The 15,503-nt window shown below is 41.7% G+C and overlaps 1 protein-coding gene across 2 annotated transcripts in view; it reads right to left on the bottom strand.

Annotated features, from left to right (window-relative positions):
* Positions 1-4,019: 4,019 nt before the first annotated feature.
* The window catches only part of LOC120048350 (DNA repair protein XRCC1-like), a 29,469-nt gene continuing 17,985 nt past the window's right edge, over positions 4,020-15,503 (bottom strand). Inside the window, exons 11-18 of one of the 2 annotated variants that reach the window (XR_005477003.1) lie at positions 12,863-12,947; positions 12,590-12,698; positions 9,182-9,221; positions 7,891-8,027; positions 7,520-7,610; positions 7,200-7,275; positions 4,902-5,129; positions 4,020-4,737 (exon numbers count right to left, since the gene is read on the bottom strand). Coding sequence is in view for 1 of the 2 variants with exons in the window: in XM_038994253.1 (XP_038850181.1) it covers positions 5,022-5,129; positions 7,200-7,275; positions 7,520-7,610; positions 7,891-8,027; positions 9,182-9,221; positions 12,590-12,698; positions 12,863-12,947 (646 nt within the window). In the remaining variant the exon portion in view is untranslated. Of the gene's footprint in view, positions 5,130-7,199; positions 7,276-7,519; positions 7,611-7,890; positions 8,028-9,181; positions 9,222-12,589; positions 12,699-12,862; positions 12,948-15,503 lie in introns of both variants that reach the window. The other variant, XM_038994253.1, reaches the window with a different exon arrangement.

Below are 15,503 nucleotides of genomic sequence, written 5' to 3'. Positions count from 1 at the left end.
TTACAATATATATTTTTTTATCCTACTTCCTTTAGTCCTTTGACTGACAGGAAATCAATATGTTTAACAAGGTCAGTACTGTTCAGCAATTGGGATTGTTGTGAAAAGCTCTACACGGCAGTGCTTATGATAAATCATGGATAGTGGATACAAAGCGTGTTCTAAGACTTGTTTCATGGATTAAAAAAAACTCATTTTTAGATAGATGTGTCTAAGAGGAGAATTGAGTTAACCTTGTTATTTTATACTGTCTGTGTCAGCGCTTCTTTAAGCCATACTTAATTAAAGTAAGTTATGCAGACTCAAACTATCTAGTGAAGTAGACAGTCTAGACTTTTCATTAAATACGAACAGTGTCTTCAAACCCCCTCTTTCGCTCTCTCTTTCTGACAATCATTTTCTCCCTAAAAATGGTTGTGTTTGGAAAGAGATATTTAACAGCCACCTCATTCTTTTTAGAATATGCCCTTAACTTGTGGCTGTTAAATATGTGGTCTCTAAATGACAACAACCCATGCACTAGATCACCTCGCTGTCCTTCCATGCTCTCTCTGTCTTCTCTCCCTCCTTGTCTGTCACATGGACTCTAGCCAGGTCTAGCACAGCTTTGGCCTTGTTAGTCGCAACACAAAATACTTTTTAAAAACGTGTACCCAAACTTGTTCTAGGCGAGATATCCACTGGGCAGCGACAATCAATGGAGGGAAAGGGAGGAAATTGAGCGGCGTGAATGAATCGTCAGTGTTGAGAGAGGATGGACTCAGTGTATTGGCTGGGCTGGCTGCCGCATTATCATCCCACTGCTGAGAGTTGGTGGGAAATTCATTCATTAATGAATAAATACTGACTGGTATATTTTAAATCCCTTACTTCTCTCAAGACTCAACACTCCATGATCTACTATTCCTCTCACTGCTTATTAAGACCATGATCAGCTCTAGAAAACTATTTAGTTTACCTTTATTTAACCAGGCATGCCAATTAATAATTGCTTTCGTATTTACAATGACGGCCTGGCAAGAGGCCTCATGTGGGGTAGGGGTGGGGATTAAAAGTGTATCAATGCTTCATGATACACAAAACAAAAACTAGTTCTACAGTATACAAATGTAAAAACTGTTTCTGAATATTACAATCATTATCACTCTTATCTGCCAACCTGATCTGGCAGATGGAAAGCTGCTCCTTTCAGATCCCAGGTACAACCTGCTATCATTGTGCCCTTGAGCAAGGCACTTAACCCGTACATGGCTCCAGGGGCGCTGCACTGAGGCGGACCCTGTGCTTCTCCCAATGTGTGGTGTGTGTTTGTGTCTGTGGGGGATGGGAGCAGAGCAAAGACTATCATTTATTGAAGGACTAACGAAGTACTTGACTTGTCCCATGTTTCGAGGCAGAAATTCTGGTGCATCAAGCATCTCAGAGTAGGAGTGCTAATCTAGGACGAGGTCTGCCCTATCCATGCAATCGTGTGTTCTAAAAGGCTAAACTGATCCTAAATAAGCACTCCGACGCAGACTTTTAATATATACATCCCCTGGACTCATTACTAGTCTTAACAATGTATTCAGTAATTATACCAAACAGTGGTATATTTAATCCCATTTGTTTTCTGGGGGAGTCGACCACTCTCAAAGGGTTTTCTATGCTCCTGCTGGGACGCAGACCTGCCACCTGACATTCTAAAGTGCTAGTTCCTGAACTACCCATCTCCTGCTGCAGCTAATTCTCAAGCTCTCAGTGTAAATCCACCATATGTGCATGAATGCATGAACAAGTACACACAGACACAGAGACATACACCAGATAACGTAAAAATACAGAGACAGGTAACCCAAATAGCAACAAAACGATGAGTAAAAAAGTAGGTTAAACTGCAACTTACCCTCACTCGGCTGTAGTGGTGGTCAGTCCCATTCCCTCCAAACAGAGAATTGCAACATAGTTTGAAAATGTATGCACTCACTATACCGTAAGTCGCTCTGAATAAGCAGAAAATGACAGCAGAGTGAATCAGTCAGTCACCACTCAGTCTGCTTCTGAGCCTGCTAACCCTCTCCTGTCAGAGCTCACACCTCAACCTCTATAACATGCAACACACTCACTCCCTCTACTCCTCAATGAGTGTTCCAGCAGTAAATCCCTTCCTCTCGCCACCTCTCTCTGGTTTTCACACTCTGTACTTTCCTCCAAGTGATTTAGCGGTACCCTCCCTCTCCCTCTTCCCCCCCCCTCCTCCCTCATTAGCTGTTCCTCAGATCAGATCCAGTGAGCAGTGTGTGTGTGTGTATATTCAGAAGAAAAAAACAGACAGATGAAAACAAATGAACTGCATGGGTAAGAAGATCTCTAAAGCGCTCCAATTGGGTGACAAATTAAAATCATCCATATACGTTTGGCAGCGCTCGCAATGAGCAGAAGCAACAGAGGAGATCATCAGAAACAAATGAGACGGGGAAGATAATTAGAAGGGGGAAAAGGTATATGCTTCATCATCAATGCATAAACGGGGATAGCAATGGATGAGGGCAGGCAGTATGAGACAGGCAGTGTTATCTAACTCACTTGAAAACGCAGTGAGAGTAAGAATCATATCTCATATTATAAAAGATAGTTCAGTGAAGTTGGTTAGTGGCCAAGTACTGAATGAAGCCTATCCGCTCAGTTTGTTTTTCATCGTACAAACAGACACACCTTCGGCCTACGAGTCATTTATTTTGGCCCCTCAACGTTTTTTGTCAAAAAGGACTGTAAAATCAGCAGGAATTCGGCTAAAAATAATGTTAAGTCAGGAAATCTGTTTCCAAGTATTCCCACAATTAAAACGTGTCTCAATGGAATCAAGGTATGAAATTATGACTTATTTAAAAATATCTATTTTTTGGCGCTTACTTGGTCAATTTGCAGTGTACAAATGATTATAATTATGTTGCAGGCCCCAGTCCATCAGCTCTGACAATAATCGGCCCGCGGCTGAATCTAGTTGCCCACCCCTGTCTTAGAAGTCAAAATGATCACGACTGCTGCTTTGTTCCATGCACAAAGCTCTCACCAATGTCCCTCACTGGGAGCATAATGTGATCTACACAGTATAGCTGATGCCCCAATTCTTCACCGTTCTTCCAAAGTGTGCACACACTTTCTCTCGTGGATTTTACAATGGTGTAAACTCCTTCCAGCCAATGCTTACACCATTTCTATGCTTTAAAAAGGGTGGAGAATCGGGACATAGCCAATGAGAAAGCAAGCTTTGAAACTGTGAATAAGGTACCTCAGGTGGTCCAGACAATGGTTCAGTCTACACATTGACAACTTGAGGAAGTAGAGCTGGATAAAAATATTGTGTGAGAATTTTGATACACACAACTCACTAACAGGAATATGTGACTAAGGTATGATACTCAAAGTACATCAGAATGTAGCCATATAGCTATAAAATGTCAATATTTGACTAAGAAACTATCAGACTAAAGAAAAACAGTATAGACAACACTATGAAGTGAAAAGGGACTTACTTTGCACAATTCTAAACTCTCAGATCTACCGGTCTCTCGATTTCAAGGACATGCCAAATATGTTAAAGGGACATGAGACCATAAAATGAATAAAAGCTTTTGAAACGTCTATGAATCCATCTGGGGCTCCAAATGGAATTAAGTATACACTCCTAAAAGGCTTGTGAAAAATAGTATAAATGGCATTTCAACTTTAACAATGGTGTGTCAGGTAATGAATGTCTAAAACTGTATGCATTCATCTCACACCACTGACATATCCCCCCCCAAAAAAATAATATATATATTCATGGCAGAGAATTCAAACATTTTATCATAATTTCTCTTCTCCCTCTTGCTCTTCTTCCATTACTCTAATCCCCTTGACTGGAGAGGTAAACATGGGGAGAGCTGAATTAGGGGGGATGATAGAGAATGGAGGGATGAAAACAGAATATGAATAGAGGAAAGTAGGATGGGTTCCATTCAAATCAGTTGATCAATAAAAACACGCAGGGTGTGCAATTCATTAAAAAATCCATTATTTTAATTGATCAAATATTTATTTTGGGGGGGAAGAATCTGAAAGCAAAGCTAAGATACTGTAAAAAACAAGTCGAATCTAGACGGGAAAAGTAAGGATGATGAACACACATCACATACTTCCAAAAATAACCATGCAAAAACAGGACTTATTGGTTTCATCACACTTTTGCACACAATAGTCTCTGTGTACAATTCAAACAGCATACAACTTGAATAAAACAAAAGTACACATAATTCTACAGACCTACATGCTACAAATTACACTACAATCCCATGTATTTGGCCAAAGTGGACTTGCTGAAAAATAAAATAATAAAATGAGGAATACCAACCAATCCTTGAAGCCCATTTCATATTCCTACCTAGCAACAAAGACATAGGCCTTATTTTCTATTCATATTTCGTAGTTGTTGACATCGAGTGTCAGTGACCTTAAATAACTAACAAACACCTTTACGTCTGTAAACGGCACCCTATTCCCTATGTAGTGCACTACTATTGACCAGGGCCCATAGGGCTCTTTATAGAGAATAGGGTGCCATTCCGGCTACACCTAGGACTCTTTATGTTGCTCCTAACACTAATACACCCCCCTCTATCAAAGCCAGTGGCTTTTCAGGACATGAATGATAACTGAAGTTTCCACATAGACCCTGAGGTAGTGGAGGTGAAGCAGAGAAATGTAGTTTTAAAAGCCCTAAAAGAGAGACAGATAGGGGAGTTATTTTTGTGCACCGGTAATGATAAGTCTATGAAGATATGCCATCTCTGGTAAGGAAACCATTTCATCCAGCTCTCTGGATGGCTTCAGGTAAAGTTAAGGCATTTGTACCAAAATGGCACAGGCTTGGTTTCATTTACCTGAGGATCTGAGAAGAGCTTGTGTCTATGGCTTCAATGTAGACCTCTCCTACCCTTTGGACAGGTACAATACTGTTGTGTGTGTGTGTGTGTGTGTGAGCATGTTAGCAAATGCAAGTCTCAAGGGACAACAGTGTAGGGCTGATACGGCAGCATCTTCTGTCGATCGTTGACGGCAAAAATCCATGTGGGTTTGACAAAGCTTAAATTACCATTCTCCATCAGTGCCTGTGGCAGAGAGGGAGAGAGAAAGCGAGAGGAAAATATGTCAGGAGGTGGGAATCTGTTTAAAAATAAAGGGCTACAGAGACTGAACCCTTTGAGCGCATGAGGGTTCGCCAGCCAATATTTAAAATGGTACACCAAATAGGTCAACAACATATATATTTCAAAAGCTCGTGACTTGGCAGAAGCACTTTCCATTGCAAATGAGCTGGCGTGGAACACAGATGTCCGTGTCGCAGACCTACATCAAAAGGCAACTAACCACGCATGTCCAATACCAAATCAAACATCAGTGATGCACGAAATAGGCCCTGAGGTAGGTAAACAGCACATCAAAAGTATTCCTAAAATTATCCATGTCCTAGAATCCGTCGTTTTTGGGATATTTTTAAAAAATATAAATAATACTTAGGCCGTACAAAGTTTAATGAATGTTTAACGGATGCCACGCCTCACTTTTCTCCACAGCCCGAAAAAAAAATTAAATAATAATCAGATGTTCTATTTTTTGGCCAATATACGCAGCTCTTTGTTTATAATGCACTGTCCGCTCTGCCTTGAGGCTTTCCCAAGTTGATGCCCAAGAGACCAAACAGCCTCAGATCACACGCTCAGATCATGTTCCAGCCTCGGATTGGATAGTGAAACACACACACTGGCACCTGCAGGCGACGTGCAGATGTTTAATTTCTCTCTCATGCGGTCATGGCTGAAGCCAGCGCAAATTCCTACTATTTATGTGTCCAGGTTAAACATGGGACGTCCCTCATTATAAAAAAAACAGTCGGTTAAATTCATGGTTATTGCGTCATTTTCAGATCTATTAGAAGCGATTAATAGACGAAACAACAGTGTAATTTAACCAATTGACTGGTAGTAGGCCAACCGATAACACCACGACGGAATGCGTTTGAAGTGATGACGCGCCGCCGAGAACAGCTAGCGTGTCCAGCAAAGTACATCGCCAGTGGCACAAACATGCTTGTCGCGGCAGCCAGACAAGACAGTCAAAGGAGGATGTGGTGAGCAAAATGACTGGGCTCGAATTGAGCCACGCTTCATCTATTTACATTGATGCTTCTAATTGTGCATGTTATAAAACAACTTTTTTGTTGTTGATGATGAAAGGTTATACTCTATGGCTGGATTTATGTATTCTTTTCCAGTGCCACATTCATTTGGCGGACCGAACTTGATTGACCCTCTTTCTACCAGGCCTAGTCTATGAGAGGGTCTAATCCTATTTGTATGAACATTTTGTTAACGCCTAGGCTATAAAGATGCATTCAGGTAACGTACTCATTATTATGCATCAACATTTCAATTTGATTACAATTATTTATTGTTAATCATTCTTGAATTTGGTAGGCTATACAATTAAGTAGATTAACGAACTGATAATACATTCATACATTACTTTGTTTTCAATCATTTTTGAAAATGATAGAATATCGCATTCTATCATACATCCGATGTGAATAATGTTAATGTGTGTATTAATAATAATAATAATAATAATAATCTGAAAATCAGTCTGAAATTGAATATTTCGCCTAGTGTTCCATGTCCATATAGCCTTGGACAGTGTGGTAAAGTACTGTTATTCCTTACCCACCTAATGATTATTATTTTATTTATTTTTCCCACTCGTTCGCCTCACTTTTCTGGGGGAAAAATACGTTAAAACAGTGAATCAATTTTGTCTGGCCTCATCTAGGAAAAATGTACTACTTATTTCACTTAAGATGATCATGTGATAGCTAGAGTGGCAATGTTATTTCATTCCAAGCCTTTCAAAGTGGAAAATACCATTATCCATTTCTCTGTCTCTTTTTCGGAGCAGACTATGAATTGAGCACTTTACATAGATGACTAGCATTCTAACTCCCTGGAGTCGTTACCTTTTTACAAAGAGATGAGACCTTTATAAGTGTGTGTGTGTGTGTGTGTTACACAAATCATGTTCGTGGTGTGTGAGTGTGCGCCTGCCTGCTTGTGTATCGCACTCTCATAGTTGTGTGTGTTTAACATCAAGAGGTCTTTCGAAGGAAACAAAAGGGAGGTCACACTCACGTCTTCAAAGGAGTCGTGCCATCCCTCGCTGGTAACGACAAACTGGACCTTTTCACTCATGTAGTCCTCCACCTCCCTGAAGAGAGAGGGAGATGAACAAAGACAGAGAGCGAGAGATATAGGGAGGGGAAGAGGAGGAAGAGAGTGAGAAAGCTACCCGTCTCGCCGGAGATCCCAAACACTGTTTTATAAAGGTACAATGACACACAAGCCCTCATCCGCTGATCACTTGTATTACCTCAAAAAGTACTCGTAAAGTACTACTGTTACAGGAAAATCTGCCCTACTCTCATTCTGTAGTCAGTCTCTCTTCTCCCTACCCGTTGAAGGCGATGATGTACCGCAGGAGTAGGCGCCTGTCATTGTTGGGGAACTTGCCGTAGAGGAAGAATCGCTTTCCAGTTAGGAAATCTAAAGGGTAGTAAGAAAATGAAAGATCCGCCTGAGAGAAAGACTCCCTGCATAGCATTACAGTAATCATCATTGTTCATCACTGATGGGAAAAAGAGAAGAAATCGTCTGCAATTTGACAACTTAACGTTTGTGAGCGTTTTTCAAACCAGCATGGCTTACAGAAAAGTACTTCATTGATGTTAAATAACATGAACAATTAGCAAGAACAAACTGACACACACAGCCAGCACAGACTATACAGAGAGAGGCAGACAAGGTCAGACAGACAGAGACAGACCTGGTAACTCAGGGATGGGCTTGTCCTCCTCGGCCTCAGCGTCAGTGTTCTCGTCCGTCGACCCTCCAAAAGGGTCCTCCTCCTTCACTCCTTTTCTCTCCTTCTCTCCTTCCTTCTGCCGACTCGCGCTCTCCACCCTGCCGACGAGAGAGAGAAAAGTTGTTTATGAAATGGGGGTTATGAAACTACTGATTGATGCTCTGCTGGTGTCCTTGAATGAAGAGACACCACACCTGTTCATTCTGTTGTGATGCCGCACAACAAATACAACTGACAGAATCAAACATTTCTGCCCACATACAAATCAAACACCCACGCTCTCTTCAGATTACTGAAAGAGAGCGTTTCAGTATGGCGGAGTTTAAGACTTGTATTGATGCTCTACTACAAAAGTCCTTTCCACCAACAAGCTCGGCAATTCATTTACATTCACGACGACAGCGCAATCCGACAACTAATGAATCAAAATGAGAACAATCTCTCTCCGTCGATCTCTCTCCAACCTACCTACACCCGCCTTAAACAGATGGAAGAATTATATATGGCGAGTTGGCAAACCCAGTAAAATAACAAACGTGTAATTATAACCATGATGAGCAACAAGAGGATCAAGGTATCATGGTCCCAGACCTTTGTGCTGTCTTGCCAACTCCTATGGTCATTGGACAACTCCTATGGTCATTGGGCAACTCCTATGGCCATTGGGCAACTCCTATGGCCATTGGGCAACTCCTATGGCCATTGGGCAACTCCTATGGTCTTTGGGCAACTCCTATGGTCTTTGGGCAACTACTATGGTCATTGGGCAACTCCTATGGCCATTGGGCAACTCCTATGGCCATTGGGCAACTCCTATGGTCTTTGGGCAACTCCTATGGTCATTGGGCAACTACTATGGCCATTGGGCAACTCCTATGGTCATTGGGCAACTACTATGGCCATTGGGCAACTCCTATGGCCATTGGGCAACTCCTATGGTCTTTGGGCAACTACTATGGTCATTGGGCAACTCCTATGGCCATTGGGCAACTCCTATGGCCATTGGGCAACTCCTATGGCCATTGGGCAACTCCTATGGCCATTGGGCAACTCCTATGGCCATTGGGCAACTCCTATGGCCATTGGGCAACTCCTATGGCCATTGGGCAACTCCGACAGCACAGAGATCTGAAACCAGGCTAGGGCAGAGGCACTGTCAACCCAGAGGTCCTGCAGTAGGACATGGCTTCGACCCCCGCTACAGTCAAATATGAACACTATCCCATTCATGTTCATTGGTGATGTTAGTTACCTCTTCAGCTCGTCCTCCGTGTCCATGCCAGACTCATCTTCTGTTGGAGACAGGAGAATAACAACATTTTATTACATCAGAAGAACATAACCTACATCAGAGGCATATCATCTTACTAACCTACATCAGAAGCATACCATCTTACTAACCTACATCAGAAGCATACCATCTTACTAACCTACATCAGAAGCATACCATCTTACTAACCTACATCAGAAGCATACCATCTTACTAACCTACATCAGAAGCATACCATCTTACTAACCTACATCAGAAGCATACCATCTTACTAACCTACATCAGAAGCATACCATCTTACTAACCTACATCAGAAGCATACCATCTTACTAACCTACATCAGAAGCATACCATCTTACTAACCTACATCAGAAGCATACCATCTTACTAACCTACATCAGAAGCATACCATCTTACTAACCTACATCAGAAGCATACCATCTTACTAACCTACATCAGAAGCATACCATCTTACTAACCTACATCAGAAGCATACCATCTTACTAACCTACATCAGAAGCATACCATCTTACTAACCTACATCAGAAGCATACCATCTTACTAACCTACATCAGAAGCATACCATCTTACTAACCTACATCAGAAGCATACCATCTTACTAACCTACATCAGAAGCATACCATCTTACTAACCTACATCAGAAGCATACCATCTTACTAACCTACATCAGAAGCATACCATCTTACTAACCTACATCAGAAGCATACCATCTTACTAACCTACATCAGAAGCATACCATCTTACTAACCTACATCAGAAGCATACCATCTTACTAACCTACATCAGAAGCATACCATCTTACTAACCTACATCAGAAGCATACCATCTTACTTACCTACATCGGGTCATAACTTAAGTCTATACTACGCTGTGGAAAAGTATGTAAGTGCTTCACCCATACCTCTCTAAGCTTTGCTCTTCCAAAATAAAAAGGCCTTGTACTTAGGCCCTAGTTAAAGGCTAGGTTTCCTTAATACTGTTAATATGTATTTTCCAACCAGTGCAGATGAAGGAGACAAGTAAAATAAGCTACTTCTAGACTATTGAGACCCTTCATTCGTCTTCCCTCTTTCCAGGTATGTGATGCGTTAGTAAAGACGTTCTCGTCGCACTAATGCGCCCGGACCACTTACTCCTGGCCTCGCATTACCATAGAAATTAGAATCATGCACAAGTCTCTCGGCAGCGGTTGCTCTACGCAAGTGCTTCTTTCTTTTGTCCTCTCGACACGCATCTCTCTCTTCCTGTCCTTTTAATGGCGGCGTCGTCAATCCGTCCATCCCTCCATGCAATTCATTCAAGCAGTCTTTTCCCAACTTCTCTCCCTCTGTCCATTTCACCCTCTTTCATGTCCATCCTCTTCAGTCTTTGTGGTGTTAGTCTTTCTTTCTTCCTCGGCTAGCTACTAGAGCAAATGTATTAAGACCATCGAGCGATTTCATTCACTACATGGCCGTAGAAATACATGTACGGCAATTATGACTCTGGCAGGAAAAGGTGACGAAACGAGTCTCTGGAAACGAGTATGGCCAGAGAGTATGTTCCTTTCTCCTATCCAACACCATGTCAGGGTCCTTCCATTCCGACACACGTGATTCAGCTAATATCAAAAGTGTGTAGTCGTCTGTTGTGAGCACCATTAGCTCACGAGAAAACTGGCAGCAATGATTTACGCAGGTTTATAAATAAGTGGAGAGAATAATGTCCGCTACGCAAATTAGTATCTGTTCTGTTGTTCGTTTCAAAAGCAGTGCTGCACTGAATATCTGAAGTGATCCTGACTGGTTTGACTACAGCCTCAATGTTTAGGATGATAAACATGTCACCCTCAGAATCCTCTATCCCCCCCATCAGTCAAAATAACACTCTCTTAGCTCATTTCCTCTATCCTGGTTGTCCACTTACATTTGAGTCATTTAGCAGACGCTCTTATCCAGAGCGACTTACAGTAGTGAGTTCATACATTTCCATACTTCCCCTCCTTCCCAATCTGTTCATCCCTCCTCTCACCTCTACGTTTCAGGTGTAGCAGGAATCTCTCTTAAGACATCTTGAGACTACTCTGCTAGCGCCTCTAACTGCACTACAGACATACTGCCCTAGCTAGCAGTTGATCCTCAACGTTAGGCCCATCTCCTGTGGTAGTGTTTATTTACTATTATTTACCTTAAACAGGGAAGTCGTAGGGAGTGAAATCCAATTAAAGTTTGTCAATAACATTTGAATGAAAGAATGAGCGAATGAATGGTCGAACAAATGAATGAACTAATTAATGAACTAATATTTTTTATGTCCCATATGTTGCCAAGCAGATTTCCCTACGGAACATTAAAGCATTAATTCATTCACGCATTAACTAATTCATTCATACATTCAACCCCAGGAAAAACCAAGAGACAGTGGTTGGGGGTGATGCGTTGAGATGCATTTTGATCAGTGATTATGTCTGTAACATAACCCAGGTGTATGTTAGAGCTGGGTAAATTTACCATTTTTTTCTCTAACGATAAATCAGTGATAAATTACAGTAAAAAAACATTTGGGGAGGTGATAGAGCTGGGCTAAATGGACAAAAAATTATATTGCGATAAGGGAGTTTGCAATTCGCATGTTGAGTGCAGGAATGTCCACCAGAGCTATTGCCAGATAATTTTATGTTCATTTCTCTAATATAAGCCATCTCCAACGTTGTTTTAGAGAATTTGGCAGTACGTCCAACCGGCATCACAACCGCAGACCACGTGTATGGCGTCGTGTGGGCGAGTTTTGGGCGGATGTCAAAGTTGTAAACAGAGTGCCCCATGGTGGCAGGGGAGTTATGGTATGGGCAGGCATAAGCTACGGACAACGAGCACAATTGCATTTCATCGATGGCAATGTGAATGCTCAAAAAAAACGTGCCGAGATCCTGAGGCCCATTTTTTTTTAAGGCATCTTAAAAAAAGTCATGTGAAATCCATAGATTAGGGCCTTATGAATTTATTTCAATTGACTGATTTCCTCATACCAACTGTAACTCAGTAAGATCAATGAAATTGATACGTTTGCATTTTTGTTCAGTATAGAACAGTAGTTCCTTTGAAAACTGTATTTTTCCCGCATTAGCATTTTGAGCAACGGTCACATGCTTGTGCTTCTCAGAATTCATCTCTCGCTCCTCCGTGCGCACAGTGGGGAGAGGGAGTGAGAGTCAGCAGCTGACAGCGAAACAAGGACAGGCAGATACTTTTATAACAGGAATCAAGATAATACATAGGGTATTACTGTTGACCAAATGATTTTAAAACAATCTACAGGAACGCTGTGTAGCAAAATCAGTAATTTTAGGTTTATCGCCCCAGCTCTAATGGAGGTGTGTATAATGGAAACCTGGTTCATCTGCGTCTGTGGAGCCACCATACAGATCCTCCTCCTCTTTCTTGATGGGGGTCTTTCTGGGAGTGGGTTGCCTTTCTTCTTCTCTCCTCTTTTGTGGAGTCTGTCAACGACGGAGAGGGCAGTATCGGGGTGGGAATAAAGCAAATACAATCATGTAAATCAGAACAATTAAAATTACTTAAAGCAGAATTGTGTTTTTTTTCTTCTTAGGTAATCATTTCATGTCATACTGCTAGGTCATGGAACGGTTTAAGAAGCCCTTACCCTCCTCTCTTTTTCCTCCTCACTCTCTTCATCCTCCTCTACGTCGCTCCTCTCCGAGCTGGACTCCGCTCCGTCCATCAGGTACCTGGCAGAAAGAGAGGAATGCGGGAAAGAAGAGAAAGATCGTATTAAATAAAGAAATACAAAAAAAGGGGTGAGGGGAAAAGAAGCAAAACATCTGACTGGGTAAACAAGAATATTCCCACTAGATGGGCATCAAATGGATGATCACACTGGCTGGAATTCTGCGCAAAGGTTCAAATGTTGGAAGAACACAACAAAGGCTAGCCAGACACAGAACAGTAACAGACTGCACACACACACAGTCACACTCACATGTCTCACACACGGTACCAGAAATCAGCACCATGGACAGCACAGTCAATGCATCCACATACTTCCCTCTTCCTGTTACGTGGATTTGTTTGACACTTGGGGGTGGTTCTGTCCCCTACAATTATGTATTTGCAGAATGTACATTTAACTGGGTGTTATAGACAAAAATAAATTAACTGATGCGATACCGATAAATAGATCAATAAGTTTATAACATTCATGTGCACCAGTCTTTTCGTATTACGCTTTAAACTACTACTACTAGTTTGATGATTGTAGCCATCACGTGTCCCATTAACAATCACCCATATTAACTAAATGTATTTCATTTCAAACTTCACATTTCTCTAGTATAGGCTACTTATCGTAATGAACGATATCAGCAAAATGTCTGCTTTAAGTGACCGCTATGGTCGATGTCGATAATGTTTGGTTTACCGTTCCAGCTCTAATGTAAATATACATTTGACACACTACTGCACATGTAATTGTACATGTTGTTTTGCAAATGTTAGAAGTGCTACGACGCAAACAGGGCGGAAACACAAACACGTATGCACTACCTTGAATTTGATGAGCTATGTTCTGTGAGGAATTCAAAGGCGGTCGAACTAAGTAAGTGTGTGGATCTGACGTTATGTTATTTTACTGGGCCTACATCTACCTCCGTACCATCAATAGAACGTGACATATTGTCTACTGTAGTATCAAAGTCCTTTACTGACAAGACAAATGCCCTTGTTGGAATGGAACCAGGCCATTCACACCAGTAAATAGGTTTTGAGACACCCATCGAGGTGTGTCGGTGTGTCAGGGCCCTCCGAGCCACCCCACAGAGAGGGACTGAGAGGGTCCTATGACGGGCGAGCCTGGCAGTGTGGTGGCAGTGCCCTTGAGGGAAAGTCCTTAACCTGGTCCGCTCAGGCACGACTGAACGGCTAACGTGCACTATGAAAAAGTTAAGTGGCTTAAATTGCATTAGATTAGGCTGTCCGTGAAGCGAATACATGACAGAATAAAACAATACGTCTGGATGAGGAGAAAGAGGTGCGGCGGAAAAGCGTGTGGCTGTGGCACCCGGGTGAAATGGAGCCTCAGCCTCGACAGCGGCGGTGCTAACCCTCTCTCTCACACACACACACACACACACGCACACACACGCACGCCACTTCATTCTCAATCAAAGATGCATTACCTTTTCCACACACACACTCTCCAGCCCCTCAAGTCACCAAGACGACCGCTAAGATGAAATACGGCTCTCAAGGGTCATCACTACTCACACTGTTACTGCTCTATTATGTGCTTCGATCCCTCATATCCTACAGCACGGTTTAGATTAAAAATGAAAAAGTAGAGGGTTTCCTAATGTAGTGTAGCGGGTGCACACACACACACACACACACGACTGGCTATATGCTTAGCTTACGGGTTCTGAGACTCTCTGAGCTTCTCAATCCTCTTAGGACACTTCACTTCATATGCAGTATGGCGAATTACCTAAAGAAATGTATTGAATTGAGTTAAGGAATATAATTCTCAAAGCTCTACCAGAGGGTAGGTCCTAAAGGAAAACTTATCCTCCCTCTATGGAGAGCAGTGCGCAAGAGTGATTTGTTTCCCTCTGCACTCAGAGGTCCCCGGAAGGCTACGTATTTCATCTGAATTGTGTGGGAAAATAATATTAGTCTCGACTTCAGGGCCAAAAAAGAATTAAAGCAAATAAAAACATTTACTGTATGACCATGAGCACTATTAATACGTTAATGTGCCTTTTTGATTAATTACTTCTACAATAAATCAGATTGAACAATATGTCTGATTGTTGATTCAGGTAAGTTACAAGCCAAGGGCAGACTAAATATCAAATAATAAAAGTAGCAAAATTATAGAGGACTAGCATTGTGGTTTTGAATAGGTAGCCACTGTATTCTCCAGGCTACTGTATTCAAATGCACCTTTATTGGCGACAATGACGACAGCACTGTGACCCATTCATGTTCATTACGATCATAATTGATTCAATATTTGTTATTTTATTTAACTAGGCAAGTCAGTTAAGAACAAATTCTTATTTACAATGACGGCCTACCAAAAGGCCTCCTGGGGGGGACGGGGAATTACGCACAATCTGAGGGGAGGAATAAAGTTCTATTGGATCAGTTAAATTTGTCCTTTCATACGAAAATTCTAATTATGAAAAGGTCAAGGGCTTTACTGGAGGAAAATGGTTATTTACACAACACCAGTTCTTCATCACGATTTGTTATCTAAGGTAATAATGGTAAAGGGAAAAAAACTATTT

This window comes from Salvelinus namaycush, chromosome 5, assembly GCF_016432855.1.
Source record: "Salvelinus namaycush isolate Seneca chromosome 5, SaNama_1.0, whole genome shotgun sequence".
NCBI lineage: Eukaryota > Metazoa > Chordata > Actinopteri > Salmoniformes > Salmonidae > Salvelinus > Salvelinus namaycush.
This window is presented reverse-complemented; position numbering and strand designations above follow the sequence as displayed.